We start from the raw sequence: 27,898 nt of genomic DNA on the forward strand, positions 1-27,898 counted from the left end.
ACTCTGAACCCTGTCAAAGTCAAATGACAGTTTTGGATTAAGCTCRGGATTCCCAGATAAAGCTTCAGAGCTTCTTTCTGTCTCCTGAGCATGGTCCTGGGCATCTGGCACTAGGCACTCATSCCTGAGCACGAGGGCTGGACAAGATGACCTCCAGAGGACATCTTGTCTGGGTCTTTCCAAGGGCAGACACGACAGTCCTTGGAAAGCAAAGTCAGGGCATTCCCTTGGCACCAAGAGGGTTACAGAAGATCCCAGCACGAGATCCCACTTGCACATCTCCAGTAACCTCTGTGACCTGCCCCAGTGGAAACCAGTAACGAGTGGTATCCTTCAAGGGTCTGTACTGGGATCAGCACTGCTTCGTATCTTCACCACAGAGGGACTGAGGGCATCCTGGGCAAACCTCCAGGTGACACCCAGCCCTGTGGTGGGGACAACACGCCCAAGGGAAGGGATGCCATCCAGAGGGGTCCCCATAGGCTGAGGAAGCGGGGCCATGCAGACCTGATGAAATTCAACAAGACCAAGGTYCTGCACTGAGTCAGAGCAATCTCCAATGCCACTGCCAAAACTGGGTGGTGAAGGGAAAAGAAGAAGGACTTGGAGGATACTGGCAGCTAAAGAACTGGATATGAGCCATTCCAYGTCTCACACGTGTTCTTTATTCTCTTCATGATCCATTATCTCTTTCAGCATCCCCATCCATGCCTGCTGCATGTCATCTCAMAGCTTTTTCAAGAAAACCTCCCATCTCTGTTGACTCTATCGCCTCTGTAAGTTCATTCTCTGTACTACATGTTTTTCTTCTTCTTCCACCTACCTCCTTTTTCTTTATGCCTTTTTATAAATCTTGCGTTCTCTTGCTTCTTTGATTGCTCCTGTCTTTTCCAGCTTCCTCCCTTCTGCTTAAAATCTCACTCTCCCATCATCTTTCTTTATGCTGTCACTCTCTTTCACAACTTTTTTTTCCCCTCCACTCCATCTCCAAAGTTTTGCAACTTTCTCCTTTTGCCTTTGTCACTTACTTTAATTACATGCTGTTCATGTATCTATATATAGGAAGAYAACTTAAAAACAACAAACTGCAAGGTCGAACAGCAAATTTCTCAAGCAGTAGATCCCATTTCAAACTTCAAAAATTATGTTGAAAAGTTCATTAATACTCTTTTGAAATGGCATCCTTCCTTCTGGTTTTATTTTTTCAATAATGAGCACAAAGACCAGGAAAAACTCAAGGAAAAAGAAAAACTGCTGGGCTTGGGAAAATTATTTGATATTCAGAGCTCATCATAAAGAACACCAAAGCCACCACTTCCCAAACACATGGGTACAAAAACTACAGCCAAGATCCTTTAGGCTAAAGCCCCAACAAATTTTTTTCAAACTGTAATTTAGTCAAAGTTGGACTTTCTAACACACCAGATTTAACCATCTTTTTCTGGCTGCTGCCTGCTGTTCTGACTTGTCCCTTCCTCCAAGGGCCTTCCTCCAAGCCTTGAACCAAAGCAGAGCTTTTTTGAACAAGRATACCAAGGGTACCACTTGGAGCATCAGAGAACAGCAGAAGTGAAAAACCCCATCCTTGGCCTCTACATTAAATGAGATAGTTGTAACTCATTCCCACCACTTCASAAGGATCATTAATTCTTCATGTTCTAGGGACAGCTTATTAATCTGCTAATCTTGTAATTATTCAAGCTGCCAGAAATTCTCCCCTTTTTCCCTTGCAAGCAGACAGGTGTACAAATCATCTAACTTAAAGAGGTACTTAAAGCCAGAGATTAAATTAAATTGTGGCTGGCTTGCCAACATTTTAGAAATAAATAATAAAGAAGAAACTCTGAGGAGATTTTTTTTTYYTTTTTTGTAAAAGCAAATAAAGTGAAAGTCCTCTGATCTTTTAAGTTCAGAGCCACATGAAAAGAGAAGAGGTCATGAACTGATCACATCATAATCAGATAGAAGTTAAAAATTAACCTTTTTTTTTTCTTATTCATATTTTCACATTTTTCCTATTCAGCCCATACATACATATAACTCTTAGGTCGGCATTCTCCTGAAGCTGTAGCTTTATTCACTGATTAAAAGCAGAATATTTATACAAGATGATTACATTTCATTAGTCAACTAGATTCCCATCATTTAAAATTTAAAATTACAGTAGTGAAAAATTTCCAAACCCTTTCCTCAATGCCTGCTGAAAAAAAAGGATAGAGAATAATATGTCAATCAAATAACACTGGGTAAAAACACAGTCATTTTACCTTGTTTTTTTCTTCAGCCTTTGCAGCCTGTCTACAAAGTGGATGCCAAATGGATGTTCCTGTAAAGTAAATTTAAAGTTCTTCTTAATTCAGTTCCATGATAAGAATCTTAAAAAGCTCAACATAAGAATATTATTAATCTTTCCTATAAGGTTTTATAAGACACAGCTTACTGACTATTTCCCCTGCTAGTGCATGGATATTTCAAAATTGAAACTTGCAATCTCTCAACAGAGAATGAACCAATTCTCTGTTGTATACAGGTATTGAAAGGAGAATTATGAAGAGATGAAAGYAAACAATGAGTGTGAGATAGAAACTTGAATAGTTTTGCACTGGTCACAAAGGGAAACAGTATTTCAAGATCTCAAACATGATGTTCAAAACAGTGCTCAGTGGAAGTGGAATGTGTGTAATGATATAAAACACAGTAATTAATTGTGAGTTTTAATAGTAAGAAGGAACCTTTATGTTGATGCCAGTCTGAGCTCAGAAAAGCCACAAGTTAAAGCTCCACACAGTTAAAAAATATGAGTGCACTGCAACTTCTGCCTGACTAAACGGGAAGTTGAGAACCTTTGGGTAATAAATATTTAATGTTTACACTGGGTGGAGAGYACCAAGAAGAGTTATTGGAAATGCTTTGTTTTCACAGTAGTTTGATAGTTTTCTAACTAGTGGATTTTGGAAACAAGATAGAAAACAGAAAATCTATTTCCCAGAAGACAGATGGAGATCATTAGAATTTATTTCACAAAATAACCCAGATTAACCCAGACTCTTGCAGTTAAAGTAGTGACCAGATAAGTACAGACCAGATATATTATGTTTACTGATTTTTTTTTATTACTGAACGACTAAGAAACATTTTATAGCACCTTTAAATTTAATGCTAAATTATYTTCCAATTACAAGTGGGTCTGGGCTTGCCCCATTTGTCCCATAAATTGCTATAAATTATCCAATGGATTTAACAAGTATTTAGATACTAGCTGAGGAACTTTTTCACACTGAAGAAAARAAGTCCTTTCACTCAAAATTTGTCTGTTGGATGACCACTGAAAAACTCTGCTAAGGGATATGCAACAACTAAAGTAACTTAACAGTACTTTATGAAAAGGATGAAGAAGTTATAAAACCCTGGGCTGTGACATTTYTTCGTTATCTAACAGGTTAGGCAGTCCAAATAACTGAACATAAATCTTTCAGTTTCTAATGGAAACTGCTCTTCCTGTGAAGACAGAGAGGGTRTGACAGCAAGCTGATACAAACATTTCATGCACCAGAAAATATGGTAAGATGGATCAAAATTAATAGGACCYRAGCATTGCCTGCTATTATTTGAACTAATAATCAGAACCAAATTTAAGAAATATSCACCCTTATGACAAATGGAAGTTAAAAAGATTGACTTGCAAATGAGTTCCAGGGGATTTGAAATCTAGAAACAAATTTGTAGTTTGATAAACTCTTTTAAAGCATTGATTTCCCATGGGATTTTAGTACTGCTAAGATCCTTTCCAGTTGGAGGCACCACAGCATTTTCTGGCTCCAGAGGGAGAATTCATGAGCACAGACAAATATCACTATGTCCTTTAATGAGCTAGTTCTTGTTGCAAACCAAAGTGACAATAAAATTGTCATTTTAAATAAAGTACTAAACCATAATTAGATCTTACTGAGACCTGCTGTGTTTTAAATAAAGTCTAACTTTTCCAGCTTAAGGAAAGATTTCAAAGTATGCTTCTAGAAAACCACAGACAATTGCAAAGTTGTAAACACAGATCTGGGCAGGCATGTGATTTCAGGATCACACACCAGCCTTGCAGTTTCCACATCCTACTGAGTTTCTCTTTTCTGTTTTCCTTTGRAAAGATACTGCCAATCAAAGACATATGCAAAAGCCTTCATTTTCTCTGGTGTTTGCCCCTGTATTTAACTGTGTRGGCAGTTTTCTTTGATCAGTTTAGTAGAGTTAAAAGTTGCTACATATGAAGGATTTCAGCTCATATCTGTTAAATGACTTTTTTTCCCATTGCATACTTTTTTGCACAAGTCCTTCCCTATCACTGAATTTCTCCTGTGCAAGCCCATGGTGTGAGCAAGAGAGCCAAGTGCAATCTTTTATTTTTTGTTTGTTTGATTTACCTTGAAGATACATTTCTTCTCCTTCTGCAAACATCTGATTGCACCTGACACATCGTGCGCAGGTTGGGTGATAATGTTTTTCTCCTGCCTGTTTGGAAAGAAGGTACAGATGATTAAGCATATTRATCAATTTTGCAGGAGTTTCTCTTCCACCTTCTTGAATATGACTAATTGAATTAGTTAACAATTAGTTCAATAATCTCCTACAACCACAATAACAATTTTTCATTCTAGACAATTCAGGATTTAAAATGTAATTATGGTCTTGCCKACACACACACACAAAAAAAGTTAATGTGCAATATTTAATTCTSCRAATTTACAGGACAGAGATAAATTTMTGCAATGAACAGATTTTCCCAGYAAACCAAGTGCAGGATAGCTTAGGACTTACCTGCACAAGGAATTTGGGAGGTCATGACTTTGAGCATGGATTTGCAACTCAGCCATATGTTCATCATACTTCAACTGAACATATAATCTCAATGCTCAGCAAGAGCATTTCTGTGCAAGGAATGTTTGTAGCTGCTTTGAAAGTGTCTTGCAGGTAACTTGTRCTAAAGGGTTTCCATGAGGAATGGTGCAGCCTGGTTATAGGGCTGTAAGTTCAGAGCAGTTTTGGGTACTCTGCACTGACTCCCCCACACAGACAGGCCAAGAGTTCTGCCATCTGTTCACATAATTCAATGCCACCATTTTCACTGACTGGAACGAGCCCTCACTTCACTCAGAACTGCTTAGTAACTTACCAATTTTCATATATTTAAATTCTCMATTACCTGCAATGTTAGCTTGAGACAGTGACAAAAATGGTACTCAGGGAATTGTGCTCTGCTGTGTGAAGAACATGGGCCAGTCCCCCAAAACTGCACTCCCACCCACCTTTGATGTGGCACTCACAAAACAGAGTTCAACGTGCCAAAGAAAGCTCTTGCACATGCTCCCAGCACTCCTCACTCTTCAAAATCCCTATAGAACTAAAAGCCAAATCTTGGCCTCTCCTTTCTCCTTTTTGATCCCCCAGTCTTCCATGATAGGCAGAGTTGACCGTGATGTAAATGGCTTAAGGTCAATGCCATTTCCACTAGGAACAAAAGCCAGGGGAACAAGTAATTCTACAGCTTAGAACAAAAGTAAAGTAGGTTTAAGATTARGCTAAGCCTGACTTCAGCAGAAATTCTCCTGAAGTTAAAAATGTTCAAATTTTGTTCCATGTAGAATGCCCCATAACCTGCTTATCTGACAAACATTCCAAGTGCTACTAGGACTGTGTGTGTGTTTATGAATTTACTATCAACTATTGCCCCACTGCCTTCAGCCATGAACTGTCTCTCACAGCACTGCACTGTAAATCCCCCTCTATCRATCTAGAAATTTAGTCCTGTTACTACAAGGAGGACTTTTCTAACCCTTTCTCATTCACTAAATTTCAAAGCTCTCAGAGGTATTTATACTAAAGAACGTAATCTGTGTATGGGGGCTATTTTGCCATTCACAATATCAATCATGGGAGTAAATTTAGGTTAAAGAACCTTTGGTTTTACTTCATCAGTGCTAACTTGATTCACTCATGGAAACCTACTGCAGCATGTTGGACTGGCAATAAAGAAGAGCAGCACATCACACCAGAGCTGCCATTTTGAGAACAGTTTTTCTCCACTTCTCTCTTTCTATGGTGCCATTTGTGCAGATTTCAGGGTGATTTTTGCAATTTTTAATGTGGAAGATGGTCATAATTATTTGTGATGACACCTTTAAAGAACCAGCCTGCAAAGTATCAGTACTGAGCTTAAACTTCAGGTTTAAAATTGCTTGCTGTAGTGCAGGTGTTTAAATACAGACTTAATTAATTRATTACCACCAGATAAATTTATGCTTGGAATATCAAACTGGAAAGAAATATCATTTTCCTTGGAAGGTTTGCACTGCACAAGCATTGCWAATGGAATGCATAGGCCTCAATAACTCAGCTGATTCAGCACAGCCAATACAATTCCCAGGCTAACATTCTCTAAGGGATAACCTGGATGCATCACACAACAAAGCAATTTCCCCAAATTTAACAGTACAACCAAATACATAATTTTAATTCACTTTGYGTAGTCAGTAATACCAACTAGGTACAGAATGGCACAGAAACATCTCTTTTATAACTTAGACACAACAATAACAGAAAAATTAGGGGAGAAGAGTATAGTGATCCTTTTGCTAATGATCACACCAGGAGAACTCCAAAGGATTTTGCATAATTGTCTCTGAATTAAAATGGGACAAACTCAAAAAATTTCATATAAGTCTAAGCACTGACAGTGGCTTTTGTCACCCCTTTTAATTTTTTTTTTTTATTTTGTCCCTCTTCTCATCAAATACAGAAGACAAGACCCAGCAGACTCTTTGTCCTTTGAAAGWATTTAAAACAGACTGCACCATATTTCTAAATGAGAGGTGCCAGCTGAACTGAGGCGAGGCAGCTGATGSAGGAATTAACTAATACAATTTATTGACAAGTATATGCAGTTACCCTGATTAGATATCATAAATTGTATTCAAATCTAGGACCTGAGTCTGAATTTTAAGAGTAATTAATGATTGGGTAAATGCCAAGGTGGATTTCATCATTGTCCCTCTTTCTCCTGTCCCTTCAATTTCAGGGGCTTCATCTCAYAGATGATCAATTGGTTCCAGCAGARCCCAGATAYTTTATAAGCTCAGGGCAGCAACTATTTCATGGTTTTGGTTTAGTTGTAATAACGGCCTCATTATTTCTTCTCTTCTTGCTTATATTGATGTGAGGTAGTTCATTGCAGCAAACAAATTCCTAACCATATGGTTACTTCTTCTTTGCACAGTTTGAAAGCTTAGTTTGACAGATTGTTGTCTCAGTGTTTAATAAAATACCAACATGCACAGAGCACAGAAGAAGTGACATTCATCTCTGAGAGATCTCTCATGGTTCAAGTGGTAGATGGTAAAAAAGCTCCTCAATATCCTACATTTGCTTCGAGACTGCACCAGGTCTGTGCCCAGATGTGAAGAGAGCATTATTGTGAAGATCAATTTGAAGAGTAATTTTCAGCTGAGATTACCTCAAACCTGGATAGCAAAATRTGTCCTTAGTAATACTGTACATTACCAACAGTTTAATGTCTCTTCAGCTGACTATGCACCACACAGTCACTGATTCCACAATCACTGAGTTGTACCCGTAGTGTGTAACTTAAAGCAGAGTCCTCAACACTGAGACAAAATATTCTGAGCCACTTCTTCCCCTTCAGGTATGACAAACCCCTTTGAATGTGAAGTGTCCCCTGCAGAGAAGGAAGAGCYTTCTGGGCTGATGAACATGAGGAATGTTTCACCAGGGAGCCAAGGACCTCCTGCAGTCCTCACCCTGAGCACAGGGACCATTGTGGTGYTGCTACCACAGAACATGGACAGACAAAGCCATGCTCAACTTAAAACAGGACCAGAAAGCCCTGCAATKGTACATACAATCACCTTTTCTCACTTCTTATAACTTCAGGGCTTAAAGCAGCTAAAAGAAGAATAAACCTGATTTGACAAATACGATTCTCATCATTCCAAGCACAATTTGAACACTGTAAAGAGTGTTATTTGCAAGTCTTCAGAACAGAATGATCGCCAGGCCTGGAAAACATGCAGCACTAGCAAAACTAGAGTAATTCATATCAAAAGGAATAACCTTAACTAGTTAAGTTTGAGTTTTAAATTAGCTGTCATCACTCAGGAAAAATATATTACATTATTGCAGACAGCTCAGCGAAAAACTCTGCTCATTTTCTGGCTATGGCTGCAATAACTGATGAAATGGTAGAATATACAAAAGGAGATATGCATAATATTGTAACTCTATCACAATGACATTGCTTGTCTGGCCTCTCATGCTGTTTCTGGGAGTGTGATTGAKATAAAATTTTATTACAGTTGATGAGCAACAACTGCTTATTGATTGACACATGAGAGATTGAGCAGCCTAAAGCTCAGAGCATGAGCTGAGTCCTGGAATGAAGACTCAAGATTTCTGATGTCTGGCTCATCACTGAAGTCTAAGAAWCTCACTGCATTAGTCAATGAAGTAGTTAGCAAAGGGAAGATGGAAAGTACAGAAAATAATTTARTATGTTAKATGAACTTACAACTATCTGATTATGTTCCTGAGAAATAAAAACTACCAGTAAACATTTTCCTGTATATAGAAAAAATAACAACAATAAAAAAAAGAAATCAAACCCGCCTATCTTGTTATCAAAATGCAGAGTGGTTATTTTCATCTTTTATTGCTGGGAGTACAGAGTTTGTGGAAGTGACAAAAGGTTAGACTGTTGCAATGATTCAATCATATCAAAGCATATTTTCCATTTTAAGAGTATAATATAATGTAGTGGCTGCAATAGTTCCTCATTACCATTAAACATTATCTATTGAGGTAGATCCAAAACCTGCCGGCCTCATAYTCTAAAATCCCCAAATCAAGTCCTAACTCTATCCTATCCTGAACAGAAATAATTAAAAACAGCCAGAGCCTGTGGGTTTGCCAGGGCATGGTGCAGCTGCCTGACCCACAAAGCCCACAGAACACTGGTATAAAGCATTCTTAGTTAAAAGCTTTTCACATGGAACAAATTTGTTAGAGAGCTGCGTCATGASCAGACAACCACCTGTCCAAGTAAAGGGAAACAGAATAAAGCACAAAACCACCGGCAGTCAATAAGCCTTTCCATCAGGCAGCTTCTCAACCTAAAAGAAAGGATTAAAGATCTTATAAAAGATATATGAGTTGACTACGTGTTGCTTAAGTGGAGGGAAGTTACTAGTTGCATGGGGTGGGCAGGGGAAAAACACTTAGGCAATGCAGGGATGGGTGAAAGTTTAAAACTTTGATGAGACAACAAATTATTCTCTTCTACATTTTGTTTCTGTTTCCTGAGTAATTTCMATTCATGTGGACATTCCCATTCATTAAAGGACACTGAAATTCCTTCAGGTAAACTTCACAGTACAGGCAATAGAAATATAATTCAAKTTAAAGGCAGGAAGTGTGCAAGTGACCACAGAATGGTAGAATAATTCAGGTAGGGAAGGACCTCGGGTGGTCATCTAATCCAGACTCCTGCACAAAACAGGGTTGATGCTCAATTCAGAACAGACTGCTCAGGAGTTTCTTCAGCTGAATACAGAAAAGCTTTTAGAATATTGCTCCGATGGTTAGTAGTTATTCTTAGAGATTTTGTTTTTCCTTCTATCCAGTCAGAACATCCCTTCTTTAACTTATGACAGCTGTCTCCTGCTCTCCCATCATGTGCCTCAGCAAGGTGCTTGTCTCCATATCCTCAAGGGGTTCCTCACAGCTATGGGAACTCTGCTATGAGATCCCACTAAAGCCATCCTTTTCCTAGGCGGAACAAATTCAGCTCCCTCAGTATCTACCCAGGATATGTGCTCCAGCCCCTCAGTTATCATGGTAGTCTTCCAACAAACTCACATTGCTAGCTCTTGCAGTCTGTGGAAGATTTTCTTAAAAACCTGCTGGCTCTGTTCTGCTTCCACTATCTATGCTTTCAGCTCTGCTTCATTATCTATCATTTTAAACTCAACACTGAGGAGCACTTACTTTCACTGTGAATATTCTTTTTCAGAGTATATAAATCAAAAAAGGTGGAAAATCAACAAAGTCCTTTAGCAGATATTAAATTCATCCTGCTTATATTTCTTCATTCATTCCCCAAATTATTGTTTTTACTGAGATATTACACCATTATGTGAATGAACTGTTTTTTTAGGTGCCAGAAATGTACAGGAAACTGATAATGAAGCACAGGTATAAAAAGGAACTCCAGATATTCATCTTTATGAAATTTAATAAAGTTTTGAATGAGATACAGCATTTGTTGTTAAATAGCCCAATCAGTCACTGCATTAATTTATGAAGGCAAATTCACAATTTCTGTAAGTAATGCAGTTTCCTGACTTTGCCTAAGGTTTTAATTTCTGCTCCCAGAACTACATTAGRTGTTATTTAATAACTGTGACTTAACAGCACAGAACTGGCTCAGAAAATGTTGCTATCAAGTTATTCCACCAATTAGGCAAACTCAATCWGGGGCTGTTCTTGCTTGCTCCCACGTGGTAATACAACCCTCCTGCTCTTGGCCAGCACTTCAATCCACACTGCACAATGTGGGCTCAGTCCAAAAGGCTCTGTAAAATCTAAGGCTCAGATGTTTGTCCTCCTGTCTTTGTCTCAAGAGCACCATGAAGAAGTTGAGTGTTATCACCATTGAGTGTTATCAATGGACACACACACTGATAACTCTGCCACTGCACTGACATAATGCCATATCACAAGGACTATAGTGGCCTCCATAAACTGAATTCTAAGGGGTATTTTCAAATTAGAGCGATGCTATTCAGAAAATAACCTTTGTGCTTGGAATAGAACACTGTGCTCAGTTTCCATCTTTAAGTGGAATCACAGAAAATCTCCATTAGCATTTCCAGCAAAGCCAGAGTTTTGCATATGMMACAGAAGGACTGGAACAGTTACTCAGTAATAGTTGTACACAGTAATGGTTAAGTGAGTAAACAGCTGTCATATCATCTGAGTTTGAAGGGACTGGCAACATCATCAGGGCAGAGGTATTTGGCAARATATCTATTGTTTATGTCATACAACATAAACATGGAGGAGAAAAAAGTGTGAGAGCCAGAAGTTAAAGACAATTCTGTGGAGGAAAATTCTCACTAATTCTCTTAGTCACAGTGGACCTGACTCACCACTGAGTCACTTCAACAGCGTGCCAGAGCAAATGAACTGTTTTCATCAGGATTTACACCACTGTAAATGCAGTGTAATGTTTTGTATCAATCATTCTCCTCATCTCCTCCTTACTGGATTCATTTGTCATCCTGCTAGATGCCAAGAAACTGTCATGTGAAATGTTCACTAGGTGCACCTGCAGCATTACTTACAGCATCAGTGATCTCACATGTGCAGTTATTTCATATGTTGTCTTGGTTCTGGCTCATCCTGCTGTGCTTTGCAGGGCCTTGAGAATTCCCACCCACATTTGAATCATTTTAACTGCTTCCCACACACTCTTTATTCTTCCAGGTATAAGGTACAGATCAAATGTATCAATAGGAACATTTATCTCTGAATGATAACTTGCTATAGTACTGGACTCTCAGAAGAACTTTCTATTGCTTGTAGGAGGAAAAAAAAGTAATTAAAAAAACCATAGAGGGGATAATTGAGGAAAAAAAGAGAAATAATAGAAGGGAAAATAGCAGTATTACAATTGTAATCTCATTCTGTGACATCTGCAAACAAGTTCTGGCTCAGGAGCAAATTCAGCCTTGCCACAGTCAGGTAAAATCTGCAAAAGGACAACAGTGCATTTTTTCTAGAGAATTTGGTAAATATTCTTGCAAACCAAAATGGTCTGTCATGCCCAAAACMACTGATTTTGCACTCAGTTGCTTTTGTTATGGAGAGAGTGAYCTGCCTCTTTTGTCTTCTCAGCTTTGCAATTTTTCTTGCCACCCACTGAGACTGGAAGAGCCTTCTGTTTTCCATTTACTCAACAAATCTCCTTTATTTCTTTTCTACTTTCCCACTCCTTAAAACCCACCTAGGGGCCAAGACAAGCTGCAGCTGGCTCTCACTTATGCCAACTCTTGATAGGGGAGAGGGAGTGAAGAAGGACAAAGATGACTTGCAGACATATTCCCCTTAATTTTCAACTTTGCAGCTGCGCATTTAGCACACCCATTTCAGATGGGAAGAATGAAGCCCGACCAACATGGAACAGGCCTGGAGAAACAGCCTGATTTATCAGATGAAGCCTGATTTATCAGATGAAGCCAGCACAGCTCTTTTCACGCTGAACATGGTGATCTGGGCTGTAACCATCTAAGAACAGAAGCTGCCTCTCATTCTGTGCCTGAATAAGGACTGCTATTACAGATCACCAGATTTAGCTGGGWCTGGAATTGCCACTGTTATATGCAGAACTRACATTAATAATCYTTCCTGAAAGTAGGAAGTTTCTACTTTCAGACATAATCCACTTATTTCAGTTCAATGTACCATTCAGAAGTTCTTACTTCTGGKGGGGCAAAAAGAAATTTGAAAAAGCACAAAAAATGCTGAAGGTTACTAGGATGAGAAAATGTTAAAGCTACAAGAAATGAGTCCCAGGCTGCTCTCCTGCAATTAGAGACATGCTGAACTGTTTTCACRTGGGCCAGAGCATCCTGGAGATACTTCATCAACAAAGGCAATTGTCACTGAGTGCACTTWCTGCTGCACCACTGCCATGGTTACRGAGAGAGCTGCAGGCAGGTGCTTGTGCTGCTGCCTGGGTCAAGGGAGGTCCAGGGCTCTGCAGAGCTGTGACAGCACCATTCCCCTGGCACGGGTCACAGGACCACCAGGAGTGAAAAACTGCACCAGTAACTGGATGAGGGACTGAAAACATCCATAAAGTGCATCATTTCACATGGTCAAAATACTCAAATGCTGTAGTGCTGGATATTTATGCAAATAATGCTGGGTATTTATGCATTATCACAGCAAGACACGGCTGAGAAAGGCAGTGACTGGCAGACCATGTGCTGGTGGGGTCTGAGGCTCAGCAGATACCAGGGTGAGACTAAAATCACTCCTTTGATCCTTTAGTTAATCAGTTCAGCCAATTTAAGACAGTTAACTGGTACAACATTTCTGCATAATGAGGAAAGGCAGTGGACATCACAAATCTGCCAGGCTCAAGAATCAAACTATGCACTAACACACACAAACCCACACAAGCACAAATCACAGCAGCACCACTGAGGACTTTCCCCATACATGTGGGAGGAATTCTCAACAGAAAAGCAAGSAAGCAAYTGAAAAAARRAAWTTWWAAAAAAACTCCCACAAAATGTGCAACGATCATTCTTTCTTCTCCATCAACCAGCTTCCCTCAAATTCTGAACTTTTCTGTGKTATTCAGGAATAGTTTGCAGAACTCCTTACTTCGGTAAAAATGTAACAGTTTGTAACTATTATCAAAAGGCAATCAGTGCTCCTCAATAAACTTAACAATTGTTTACAGGGTAAAAGCTGTGCAAACAGTTTTGTTTAATGTATTGTTTTCTCCTGGCACATTAATAATTTGGGAGTTTTTAGCAGTTCAGAAAATAAATACAGATAGGTGTAGCTCTAGGTTTCTTGAGAGGTGGCTAAAAAGGGGAAAGGGTGCAAGTGGGAGAAAGATGAGGTGAATTCATCTAAACTTCATCAATATAACTGGGCTACAGAAAAGGCTAAAAGCTAAGGAAAAAGAACCATTTGCATTGCTATTTATTTGCCTGCTGACAGTATATTTAATGATGGCTGTTTTAAAGCAGAAAGTCTAGGTCAACTGTCAATTAACTCTTACTCAGCCAAATTCAGATACAATGTGCTGATGATTAAGCTGCCTTTTGAAGCCAGCAGCCCCAGATAAATGCAAGTGGCATCAAACCAGAGACCATTCCCAAGCTGCAAAAAAGCCTGGTATCTCAGCAAACATTATGCATTGAAAGGGCTAGTTAACGTTTCCTACCTTGGATGGTCTCCTTTTGCAAAAGSTAAAGCTGATTTATTTAGATGTGTCTTTCCAACAGTTTTCCTTCTTCTCAGTTGAGGGGAGAAAACTGGCGTAGAGAGCAGCTCCTACGGAAGRTAGCACTGCCACTTGGATGCTTCTGCTGCTCTGACAGCCTTCCCGAGGCTGCCCTGGTACAGGGAAYCCTTCCCTCGTACACACAGAGCGCCTTTATTGCATGTTCCACTAATAATGCCCATGTAACAAGCTGCTCAAGCACCTTTCACACATCAGTAGGTCCTATTGTTAATGARGCAGCAGGGTAACAGACATTGCAGAATGAACCATTCTTCCACACCGCAGGCAGAAATTTGTACTCCCTGCTGTAAAGAATTAGTATCGTCTCTGTGCTACACTGAGACTTTGGCAAAGGGAAAGGCAATCGATTTACAAAGTAGATGTGGCTGCGAACAAAATCAGCRAAACCCTAGGGCAAAGCAAAAACAAACTACAAAAAAATAAGATTCATGTTTTAATTAATAAGCCACTGAAGTATAAGTGACATTTAATTGACATATAAATTACTGGTATTTCYAGTCTCATTTCTGTCCAGTGCCTACTGCATTTGTTCCCTCATTTCAAAATAACATATGGTTGTGATKAATAGATTTTAAAACCATACATTGATTTTGTTTTTCTAGACATTTACACATACAGGTAAACAAGTAAAATGTTAACCCTTTCTTCCCCCACATAAACTGTGTGCCATGCTGCCCGGTTAGGATGTCTGGTACTAAACATAAAAATGGTTCCAACTGCTCTAAGGGATAGAGCTCTTTTCAATAGCCCTTCTAAGACACATTTACACCACGGTCACGTAGCTGTGAACCATGGGACAGTTGAAGATAAAAGTCAAGTGCTGAAAATACCCCTGAGGGGTATTTTGGCCACCTCTGGGATGCAGGTTCCTATGGGAGCAATCATGACCACCTCATAGCCTGTTTTGTGTTTGCCATTAAAACATCCCCAGAAGTTATCTTTGGATATGGAAGTTTCCTCTGACACTGCAGGAAACCACCAGCTGRAAGAGCAGATGAAGAGAACCCCTCCCCACCAAGTAACATCTCACTGTCAATGTTAAAACACCCACAGAAAAAAAAAAAAAAATCACACCAGTGTGAGATATACCAGGAAAGGACTTTGTCTAGAAATAGTAGAAGGGGTTACTATCACTGCACAAGATAGTGGTGAGGCATTCTGAGGCATCTTTCAGCATCCATGCTGAAAGAGGGGGAGTCCAGTTAGGAATCCACAATGAGAAGGTCCACAGCATCACCAGAAAAGCCTGGAGTTGCCATGAGCAGAGAAGAATTTCCACTCAGTTTTGCAAAATAGAAGTTGAGAAGAACTAAGACTACTCTCTATAAATTCTCCTTAGAGTTCATCAATTAAAGGGGAGAAAAATTTTTAAAAAGCTAAAAATCAATCTGTATCCAAAGAATTTTTAACTATACACGGACCTCTTTAAAACAGAGAGGGGCTGGAATTGAGATGAAGTTTCTAAGTATCAGATGTTAAGGAATCCCAGACGTGCCTCCAAGGAGAGGATGAGGAGGAGTCCTTGGCTGTCACACAGCTTTGCCATGCACCTCAACAGCTTTCCAAACCTTTTACACAACCTGCTGWGTGGGAAGGACTGGGAGACAGACAACACATCTCTGCCTCCCCCAGAAAAACGCAACTAAAAGACGGATTAAACATGAGAAAATGAGTAAAAAGTGCTGTCTTGATTGGAGGGGGATTGCAACAGGCTCTGAATTATCATAAGAAATTATATATATATATATATATATATATATATATATATATATATATATAAAGGCAACTACACATTTTTATTGATATGCTTATTAGCACAAGTTGAAATTTTAACTAAAAAATTGCTACTTGGTACAGAAAAAAAGGAGAAAAATATTTTTAGTGCTAAATGCACTAAATAGATTGCAACACAACAAAAKGGAAATGGCTGGTCATAAAAATCAATGGCTTGTTATTTTAAAATGTTTGTTATTGCATGATCATAACTATTGCAGGATTGGCAGCAGAGATACAGCATAAGCAGTGAAATAAATCCTTTCTCTCCCTAGAGGTTTTTGGTCACACTGCATTTTAAGTCAAATTACTAAAGTTAACTCCAGCAACCTCTCTTCTCACTTAAACTGGCAGATTTATCAATATTTATCAGGAACAAAATAAAACAACTTCTAGGAGAGGACTGATTTGCATTTACGAATGCTCTGTATGCTTCAAAAAGGAAATCTTGCCCATAAATGCAGTGGTGGGTAGGGTTTTTTTTTTTTTTTAAAAAAAAAAAAAAAAAAAAAAAACAGCAAAACTGTTGCTTTTAAAAGCAATAGAATTATATTTATCATCTCCAGAAATGAACTTTTCAGCCCCTTTCTTAGCTTTTCCAGTACAAGCTCCCTGGGAGAGTGCAAGCCAAGGTGGACTGGAGGGGAAGAAAGAAACAAGAAAGGAATTATAAACAAAGCTATCCTGTGTTTAAGTCCATTTACTACATGGAATGAATCTGGCCCTCAGAAAATGGGCTGAGAGAAGAATTTAAGTAACTAAATCATCATTGTATTTGGCTGACAACCTACAAAAACAGCCATATTTTTCTAACTTATCAGTAACTCACACCAGTTGACTTTCCCTTCCTTTCTGCTGAATAAACACTTAAAATGAACAAGTGTTGGAAAGGGAGACAAYATTATAAAATCTGGGCACAGAATAATTGTGGAAGCAGCTGTCTTGCTGACATTATCACAGAAATCAGAGATGGMAAAAAATCCTATTAGGTCATATAGTCCCTCCCTTTGTCATTGCAGGACTGTTCCCTAAYGTAGATTTTCCAGTGCCTTGTCCARTCTTGTTACAAGACTTTCTAAGTGATAGTTTCCAGCAGCTCCCTTGGGAGAGTATTCCTCTGCCTAATAAGTATTGCTGTCAAGATTTCCCCCCTTTAATAGCAATTTGCCCTATTATTTCAGTGTTTCTCCAGATAATATTCAGGATGGTATAAAGAAATACTGACATTTTGAAAAATGCCACAGGATTCCAGAMAATTCCACAAGGAACATGTCCTACAACACAAAACCAGCCATGACTATTTTGTGGTTTTTTGTCCTCCAAACCAGGAGCTATACAAATATATCAATTAGCCTGCTGGTGACAAACACACATCGAGCTTGATACCAAGACCAGAGAGAGAGKAAAGATCAGCCCCAATTCCAAGGCCTTTGAAAAAATCCATCTGCTGCACAAAAACAAATGCCTTAACCATGTTAGCTATGGACACGGTGTCTGCGTCCTTTCAAATCTATCTGCTCAGGCCATGGGTTTTTGTTCAGCTTCCTGCTGACACGAGGTGTGTGCATTGATTGACTCCTCAGCAGCTGCTCTCCACGGTCAACACCGAAACTCAATGGCCATTTTAAGTGATCCCTTATATTTCCAAAGGCTCATGGAAATCCCAGACTGATCACCAGGGAAGGAGGCTCATGGGGTGAGTGACTGCTTTTGAACAGGAAGGGGGAATGTAAAGAAARCTCTTGAGATATGTCCTGGGAAAGCAGAGGGGGTGGGAGAAGGAATCTCAGGATGTGTCATGAGGAACAGGACCTCCTGTGACAGCAGAGTGCTGGGACATGTGACATGCACCCTATTCCAGCTTCATTAGCTTTGCTGCACACAAACCAACTTACTGTTTTGGACAATCATATAAAAAAAAAAGTTAATGAAATTTCCAGGTTGTTGCAACAAGTCTCCAGATATTAAATGTCATTGTAATCATTCAAATCCATTGCCTGCTTCATCCTAACTTCACCCTATCTCTCCKGCTTCACATAAGGGCTCTCTGATATGCCTGTGCTTTCATAGATTGTGAAAGTCCTTTCTCCTCATCCCCTTTTTTCCACAAGTTTTTGGAACATTGCATTTGTAATTTTCCACAGTTAAATGCCACAAGCAGTGAAAGTAGCTCCCAGCCTGAACCAATATCACAGCAAGATGAGAATCAGTGCTACAGAGCTGCCCTTAGAGCAACACTGGGGAAGGGAGAGGAGAGGGACACACACACACACACATTAACCAAAACCATCATATGGCATGGTAGAATTCATAAAATAGCTTTAAAAATTTAACTTTTCCTAATCAACTACAGCCACATGTGCTCCCACAAATCAGACTTGATACTGTTACTATGCAGATCTTTATTGTTTTTTTTCTTTTTATTACCCATAGAGATGGTAAGGAACCAGTTCTTAATCACRTGCTACTGTTTAACCACATTACAGGTAAAATATTACTACATAAAAAGAGCATTTTTGCACATATTTCAAGGCAAGAACCAGGACAGAAAAACACAATATACTGAAGCCGAGAGTCAGTACAGAAACTATAGCTTCTGTTCTTCTATCTCAGTACTAATCAAACCTTGTAAATTGTTCTRAGTGCACTTCAAACTTGCCACAGCTTTAACTCTTCTGTCTGCATTCACCTCTCTCTTAATTACCTTCACCTTCAAATCCCATCACCTCTCACTCCCTTTCATTCATTATCAAAGGCTGACACCCCCGAAAACATAAAACAGCTTCCACTGGTCACCTTTTACATTTTTGATGTTTTTAAAATGTTTTCTTTTGTTTTGCCTCTCCCAGTAGAGACAACCATCTGCAAAAAAAGTGAGAAAGCTGTCTCTATACTCTTTCAAACTCCCTTTTAGAATACCCTTTTCTGAGAAGTCTGTAAAAACCTTGGTTAATGGAAAAGCCACTCATGCCTTATGTTAACTCYACATCACCCCATCCAATAGGGATTCTCTCTGATATGGACACTTGCTCCTCAGTTCCTAAAAAGCCATAATTGTCCACTACTTGGATAGTTAAGCYTCTGTATAACTCCAAGCAGATCTTTCTCTGGAAACAGTCCTTTGGGACTTCTCCAGGCTTTTTTAGCTGATGAAGAGAAACAAGTGAACTGAGCAACTCTTCCTAACTCCAGTAATGYTTGGACTTCACAAGATACAGGGAAAAGCAGAAGGAAAAAGTAGATAATTTATGATATTGACAGTTATAACAATACACTAAGATCCAAGGATAAATTCTATTCAGATCAAAGGAATATATTAATTTCTGACACTTGGTCAGTTATATAAAAATCYTTGCACAATGCACAAACATGCACCTACACTAAACAACCTCCTGCTTCTTAGAAARAAAAGAATCTCTGCCACACACCTCATTTCTGGATGCAAAAACACAGTTCAAATAATTCATTTTACTTTTCAACAGCTTCATCCTATCTTGGGGAACATAAAAGAGAATCAAAAAGCAGAAGTTACAAATGAATTYAGTACAAGTTTTAAAATGTGCCTGACAACAAATTCATTTTTACTTCTGCTGCCTGATCATTGTCCAGTACCATAAATATGTATTTAAGGAGTCTGTGCATTACCAAATAATTACCACAGGAAACAAAAAACCTGATTATAGAAAAGGCTCCTGGTATTTAATGAAAGCAACATTAATCTGTTGCATCACACTCAGTTGTGAGCACAGGACTAAACTCAGAAGAGCTACTCTTTTTGTACACTTTGAGATGTGCTTGAATGACAGGTTCTCCTTACCTCGAGCACTCTTCCTGTGATGTACTTCTCACAATTGTCACATCTGATACCAAACTTGGCATGATAGTCCGTTTCGCAGTATGGAACACCATCCCTGGGGAAGAACAGGCCATGCAGATGTTGGTTTATGCAGCCTCACAGTTTACTGGGAGATGATGCATCTAAAATTTGTCAATGTTGCAACAATTCATAGGGTATTTATGATATTTCCTGCATCCCAAATACTCATATTTATTAATATTGCAAAAAGCAGAATAATTAATGAACTATTTTGGACTTTATTGCTAAAGTCAGCCTTGTCACAACACTCAGTGTCTGAGACCCTCACACCATTTGTTTAATTGTGTTAACCATTAATTTCTTCCACTTCTTCTGTGGAAAAAACCAGTTATTTCTATATGTTACTGTTCCCCTCTTTACTTATCATCTAATTAATCCAATTTATTTATAATCCAATACATATATATTACCTAATCCTTCAGCTGAGATTGCAGAGAGTAATTTCTCAAATATGTTGTCTGTAAACCAAGTTTTGATAAACACATAAACAAATAAACATACTAACATTCTTGACTTGGATCAAACATCTTGGGGATGTGCTTGACAGAAGCCAGCAGTGCCTACAAGAATTCAACCTGAGCAGCAGTGTGTTCATGCACAATGTGACCAGCTATTTCACCACCACAAGTGACTTCAGATACAATTTAGAGATAGAAAGAACAAAAACCCGAGTCTCAACCTTTATTCTGAAGCATCAGGACCAGAATACTTGGACTATTGCCCTGAAAAGAACCTGTTAATTTTACATTTTGCAATTTTACAAAGTTGTACACATAGACCATTAAACTGATGAATGAAAGCAAATTGCTCTAAGAAGAAACTGGAGACTCTTGTCATGTTTCAAATATTTAAACATAGTTAAATATGTTTCATTTGTTATGCTAAAACAGCCCATGATCACAGACAGATTTATTGGCAGAGGCATAATTTTATCATGCATTTCCCTGGAGAAACACAGAATTTCATTTTATATCATGCAAGTTTGGTTTCTTAGAGACTAACCTATAAGTTATCACGATAATTAATTGAACTAATTAAAGCCAGGATGTTTCTTCTCTTGAGTTATTTTGTTTGGCATTGAGCCTTTTTTAAAAGGAGGATTTCACAATAAATATATCTTTACAATTTATGTAGGGTTTATATTAAATAGCAAGAAAAAAAAGCACCATACTAAAATATAGCAGAGCAGTACAACATTGAGACAATRCAAAACCTTATTTAAGAACACCCTTTTATAATATTGTTCTACARTGCAAGTGAAATCAAATCAGTTTCTGTGAAATCAAATGTCATTTGTGTTAATCTAAATCCAAAGAATTGTTGAAAGACAGTGGGACACGGGTTCTGAAACTCCATCATCTCTGGACTCTAATCTCTGATGTAACTCTCCAAACATATATAAACAAAAAATAAAGGGTATGCAATGTTAAATTAATTATTTGGCATTAAAAGAATGCTGAAAGGAAAACTGCTGTACTTACTTGCTGATATACTCTGCATTCAGTTGCTTGCCACATGTATTGCACTTAAAACAGCCCAAATGCCAGTGTTTGTCCAGGGCGACCAAGGACTGGCCATTTTTTATTTCTGAACCACAACCCCCACAATCTGCAAGAGAAAAATCCAGAATGAGTGAATCATATTCTTTATGTGGTCATGCAGCAGTTGGTTACTGCAAGGATCCATCAGTGTTCCAGTAACAGCTCATGAGGGCTCCACAGCTCACTCCTGGMTGCTCACTGATGGGTGACAAGTGTTCCTGCCCTTAGAATGCTCTGACATTGTTACAAGACATGCATCARTCAAAGAAAAAAGCTGATGACTTCAGCTTTATTTCAATTCATTCATACTGTGTTTTAAAAATATTAAGTTTTGCTCATTAATTTTTCAAGCATTGCAAATCAGACTGATAAATGAAATTAAAAAGAGTCAAACAAATAATTGATTCTTCATATTAGASTTTTCTTCTGGATCTGCAAGCTTTATTTATTATTTAAAAATTCTTTTTACAACCATGAAAAGAATCCAAGCTGAAATTCTGATGTGAAATTTCCTCTAACCAGGAAAAACATGCTGATGTTTAAGAGGCATTAGTGATATTTCTATATGTGAAAGTGATGGCTATATATTTATTCTCTATAGAAATTCACTCATACAAAGTTCCAAGAGTGCTAACAAAAAGTGCATGCAAAACATGAAATAACTGGGTAACACAGGTTAGTTTATGTTGGTTAAACAGGCTGTAGGTGAACTAGCTATACTCCTMAGAAAAAGTAATTGAGAACAAGACTTTCTGGGGCTTTGGGTGCCTTTTTTTTTTTTTAGCAGTGGATGATTTTGACTATCTGTGCTCAGTTTCCACACAAACAGTCCACCAGTGTGGACACTTTAGAGATGTTGCACAGACATGGGATCTGGTTCTCTATATCCCAAATGAACCCTCTAATACCCTACAAGCTCCAGCTCTCATTCATCCATCACTCTACAGATCTCCTGTCTATGTATGATTTTCTTAGTTAGAAGAGTCAGAATATGTGGAAAAATAGGGATAAATGCCAGTGATAAATTGATTCTAGTGTCAATGTCTTAGTARKCCTTCTAATCCTCCATAAAATATCTTCTACCCTATGGGGAAAAAAAAAAAAAAACAAAACCCCACATTATTTTTAGGAATTCTTCAGATATACCAACAATTTTCTAGAGAAAAGACAAACCCTGAAAGACAATGATTCAGAGATGCCAGGAGAGAAAAAAACCCATAGAGTCTTACACGGAAGAGAAAGCTATGCAAAAGCATTRAAAAGATTTATCTATTTGTTAAGAAAGGAGTTTAAACCTAGGATCTCATTAAAACATTTAAACAGCCCTCTTAAAAACTTTCTGATTTAAGGCTGTATTTAGTTGGTAACATGACCCTAATGAGACAGTGTAAGTGAAATTGTAAATGTTTCACTTCGGAGAGCACAACAATAAAGAATAGTTCATATTTTCCTTTTGTGGATTTGGAACACATTAAGGGAGCAATAATGTGTCACTTTAATGTGACCCTCYAGAGCATCAGTACGTGGAAACAAGCACAAAAGCTTGTGCAGTACAGATCAGAACATTTGAGTTTTGCTAATAMAAAAGAACATTTGGGTGTGTGCCTGGCCTTTTTTTCCCTGCAGTATTCTACAGTATCTATTGTTTAACTGCAATCAGAAATTTGCTTGTGATCTCCCCTGTACTGGGGATTCATCTGGTAATCTAATTTAATCTCACTGCTTGAGGGTTTATTTAATGAACTGAATACAACATCATGTGCTCAGATGTCATTCACCTTTCATCTGGTTCAAGCTTGGGTGAGGTTTTTTGTATTCCCAACTGCTGTTTTCTCTGCAAAGGGCCAGATAATTACAAACAAATATTGTGGTTGCTATGCCAACACTGCCTACTGATGTAGCATCCTTGTCTTCCCATCTTGGATGCAGCATCCTTTGGTGACTCAACTAATTTCAACCAATAACTCTGCAGAACACATCAATTTGCTGCTACATGTTGATATTCTTCCTGGARTATCTCTCCACATCAGCACTGTCACAAGAGGTTTTCAGAGCTATTGTTTSATAAAACAAAAGAAAACAGATAGGTAGGTAACTACAGAATAATAAAAAATTCAAGGACTCAGGCAGAAAAAAAGTATTCGATATTCTTCATTTCCTCCAAGTGGAATGCACACAGGAGGTCAGGAGGAAAAGGGARGATGAAAATAGGACTTGTCAGAGGGGGCAGTGATGTTGGGAGCTCAGTGAGCCCCAAGAGATGTGCTGAAAGAATTGCTGAGATCAATAGGCTGTGAACAGCACACATGGTGCATATCAGACAGTTCTGGGACAGGAACAAACCCAGTGTAACAGTGGTTCAATGTCCTGCTTGTTCCTTGAATAAGTTTGCCTGAAGTCTTATTTTTGTGAATTACTAAAAAGAATCACTTGTTTGAAATATTAAAGTCTTTTCCAAGACAGCTGTTGTTAGAAGGAGATACACCATTCATTGATTTCTGTAATACATAGCACAGCTACAGMCAGCCACAATGGATTTCAGTTAACCAGGATGTCTCTGACCATGTTTGTTTATTCCTGAAACACTGGTTCTAGACTAGACTGGGAAACAGCTGATATTACATATTGCTCTTTCACATATTACATATTAATCTGAATGTTTCCCAAATTCTTTAGTATCTTTTTAGATATTCTGCCAATTTTCTGTGTATTGTCACTGGTCAGACTCTTAGATATCCTGCTAYGTGTACAGGCACACACCTGTGATCCACAAATTCATGCTGCAGTGCTTCCCATGGACCAATCAAAGGTCCATTCCCCACAACAAGGAGAGATTCTACCATTGCTACCCAATTTCCTGAGTCCCATGAGCTTTYCTGTCACCATGAAACAGGAGATGCTGGGCTGTAGCAGCACTGCAAGGCACTGGGGAAATGGGAGTAAGGAAGAGATAAGAAAGGATACAATCTACACAGGTGAAGGGTGATATTTATCTGGGATCCTGCCAACACTGTGGCACAGTTTACTTGCAGGCCAGGTGTGGGCCTCAGTTTGCCCTTTGAGAAGTCCTTATTTCTAACAGCTCATCTCTCTCAGTACATGGTTAGAAAAACAGAGTTGATGAATTCTTTCACAAGTCCAGCCTACAGTGTGGCAGATATCATCTATGTTTGAGTCAAGATTATCAATAAATTCCATTGGAATCCATAGAAAGACTTAATCCATTTCTAATGAGATTTAAAAGAGACATGATTTTGAGGTTTAAGTAAGTATGTTTGAGATTTAATTTGGGGAAAAGTTAAACTTTTCTTTTCCAAGGTCAGATTTTGCCMCAAAGACAYRMTTCCAGTGCTGTTTTCCTCTGAGATAAGAGGTTTGCTGAAGTTTGCAGGTACTTGTGCTCTGGGAAGACTTGGTGAAGTGACCCACGAGAGCCAGGACAGTGCAGTGACAAGAAAAACTGCCCACAGTGTGCATGTGTGCACAGAGAAAGGGAATATAAATACATTAAAGGATTCHGTATCACAGATAATCAAATGAACTTGTTCTGTCAGTACTCAACCAGGCAAACAATGTCCATTAAAGTCAAAGGTACTTTTCACATTGACAAGGAGACAGCAAAGATGGCTAAGGATGATCCATCTCTGGAATAAATGACAAGAGAAAGCACCTAAAAGAAGGGCCATCCTATCCCAAAMGAGAATGGCATTATAAGAGGAATCAGTAGAGCATCTCGCAGAGCATTCAAAAAGCAGCTTTTGCTGATAAACTGTAGAAAGGAGAAGGTGCTGTGAAGAAATATGGGGGGAAAAGAAAACAGAATGAAAAAGGAAAGAAATGGGCTAGATTCCTTATGCAGGAAGATGAGCAATCCATGGGGCTCTTCCCCAAACATGCTAAATCCAGCTTGGTGTGATGATCATTAAAAATTTTCTGTCTTTGCTGTTGAATTGATTTGCTGCTGCTGTTTAATGACATGAAGGTAGTGGTGGACTCTCAAAGCATGGCAGCACTTCATGAGCAAAACAGCAGAGGAGCAGAGCTCATAGCAACACCACCACTATGATGTACTGCAAAAAAAAGTCAGTGTGAAAAGAATTCATTTCTTCCCAACAGTGTTTGTGYCTTCTGATAGTGCACGATAGTCTGAGGTCAAGGTGACTGTCCCCCAGTGACTTTTCATACATTAAACCCCTTCCTGTGCATTATTTAGCCATGCAATCCTAGCACTGATATTTTATGAAGCAATACTGGAACACTTTAAAATCATTAAATCTCAYGCTGGATTTTATTTCAGCTGTATTTGGCCTAAATCCTCAAAAATATTAATATCTATATCATGTTTTTCTCAAAATAATTTGATTTATCTCATTCTAATCAATTTTTTGAGAGGTTCCATATATTGTTAATCCTATTAGGCACCATCTGTGTTTCTTTTTAATAGTGGGCTTTCTCCAAAAACCACTCTATAGTTCTTCATGTGGCTACATTGTATTTCATGACATCTCTGACGCAGCATAGTGTAGGAGTTCCAGTTACACATATTAGTGCAAAATTCCATTTTTAAACCTGTGCAAACTAAGAATTAGTGACTGAAAAGAGCAGAAATCTGTACTTACTCCGCAGGTTCTGTACAGGGAAAGAGGCAGAGCTGCTGGAAGGGGGAAGGGAACATTTCTGGCAGATGCATTCCTTCCCGTTAAAAGTTACCCGGTCACCCGCAGGGAAAGGCAACCTACAACAGCAGAAACAAAAGCAAAGTGGTTGCAATCTCACACCTTTATCGAAATTAAATATCTTTCCATAAAGGAACTGATTATACCCTGGCTTATTTTCCTCTGCTCGCCCTGCTCTCCTTCAGTTTTCCAGCCACTTAGAGGCTTAAGTATCAAAGGGACATGCCAAACAGGCAACTTCAAATGCAGATGGTTACAGGTTCTCAGCAAAAACAAATAACATCTAAAGATACAAAAACACTGTGAGCACTCAAGCCCAAATYCTTGTGTATCTAAGAAGTGTAGTATCAGCCAGGGTTCATCATTGAGAGGATCATTACAGAAGAAAAATAAAACTGGCAATACAGGGAGTTAAGTAGAGGCAAATGCAGCTGCTTTATGTTGTTAAATAGCTGCACAAGAGTATGACTTTTATACATTAAAAACCAGCATTTGTCCTCACAAGTTTTACCACATCAAAGTCTTTCTCTTAATCTATGTTCTCAGAAAKCAAATGTTAGTGAACTCCCAAAGGAAAAAAAATACCCCAGTYATAAACCCCACAGTGTCTACATTACTTGTTTTCCCTATTCAACAACAGCTCTCCTTACACTTAATTAAATCATTCCTTTTTATCAACGTCCTTAAAACAAAAAGCTTTCTGTTGTGCACTTCTTTGTCTGGGCACAGAAACCGCTGAGGYTTTTTCTCTAAGGGAACCAGATGGACAAATCACTTCACATGCAGCAAAGGATGGTGAGGATTTAGAAACACATTTCACTCCACCCAAAGCTCATGTCCAACTAAATCCCTATCCAAGCTATCAAAATATGGCTTAAGTGGGGCACAAACACCACACACACCTTCTGCCTCATGGTGAAGTCCATCTGATCAGATCATTTCATTAAAATTTCATTAAAACTCTGCATGGCATTCCCCCACAAATGCCATCAAATTCATACCAATTSCGAGCTTGTCTTCACTACAAAAACTACACAGATACTTTGTGCTARAATTAAACATTATTTTGCTCTCTAACTGCCTAAGAGAGGCTTATTCTACATTTGAATTATATTCAAAAGWATTTTTTTATTATTTAGAAAAAGAACAAAAGCAATACTGTCCTTTGTTTCTATATAATGTTACTAAAATGTATTTAAAATGAGCTAAGTAAGTGTTCAATGCTGCCATCCATTTTGGACCATTGGTGATAATTTAAAAATCATGAGGATATATGGAGTTTAATATTATTATCTTTTTTAATATCTGACAATATATTCTGCTTTGTACTTTTTTTCCCCTCTTAGACAATGACTTCATACTCCAAATACTTCCTACCTTCTCACTTACCTAAGTTTAAGCAAAAATACTTTATGGAAGCAGCCTTTAAAACTGCCTTGCTTTTTGACCCAGCTAAATGATCTATGCGTGATTCTGGTACAACAAGGTCCAACAAMCACGTTAGTATAGCTCCAGTAGGCCTAAATTTCCACCTTTTTCAAAGAGGATTTTCTACCATGAATTTTACTCAATAACCTAACAGGCAGACAAGACTGCACTCCAGTGAGCAAGTCTGTCCTGTCTCGCAGCAATGCAGCAACAGCAGCAGCAGTGTTATGTATTAAAAAAACCCCAAAAAAACCAACACTATCTTTTTAGGTCATGACTGTTGTCTGCAACAGATTTTGATACTTCTTTAAGTCAGAGAAATTTCTATTACATGGAATAATAAAAGAGTTTTATGAGCATCACAGAAGAGCTGAGGTTGGAAAGGASCTCTGAARRTCATCYGGTCCAACCCAGTTTATKCAAATGAACATACATRTGTTTGAATAAAAAATAGTAAATGTGATACATTTCTATATAGATAATACAAATTCATAGC

General features: G+C 38.4%; 1 protein-coding gene across 4 annotated transcripts in view; it reads right to left on the reverse strand.

Moving 5' to 3' along the window:
• ABLIM2 (actin binding LIM protein family member 2) overlaps window positions 1-27,898 on the reverse strand; it is a 126,880-nt gene that overhangs the window by 43,700 nt on the left and 55,282 nt on the right. For all 4 annotated transcript variants that reach the window (XM_057365261.1, XM_057365260.1, XM_057365263.1 and 1 more), the window contains exons 4-8: window positions 25,918-26,033; window positions 21,239-21,365; window positions 19,698-19,791; window positions 4,416-4,503; window positions 2,268-2,326 (exon numbers count right to left, since the gene is read on the reverse strand). In XM_057365261.1, the coding sequence (XP_057221244.1) occupies window positions 2,268-2,326; window positions 4,416-4,503; window positions 19,698-19,791; window positions 21,239-21,365; window positions 25,918-26,033 (484 nt within the window). The remainder of the gene's footprint in view (window positions 1-2,267; window positions 2,327-4,415; window positions 4,504-19,697; window positions 19,792-21,238; window positions 21,366-25,917; window positions 26,034-27,898) is intronic.

The sequence above is a fragment of the Malurus melanocephalus genome, unplaced genomic scaffold, assembly GCF_030028575.1.
Source record: "Malurus melanocephalus ecotype Western Australia unplaced genomic scaffold, MMel_1.1 scaffold_50, whole genome shotgun sequence".
Taxonomy (NCBI): Eukaryota; Metazoa; Chordata; class Aves; order Passeriformes; family Maluridae; genus Malurus; species Malurus melanocephalus.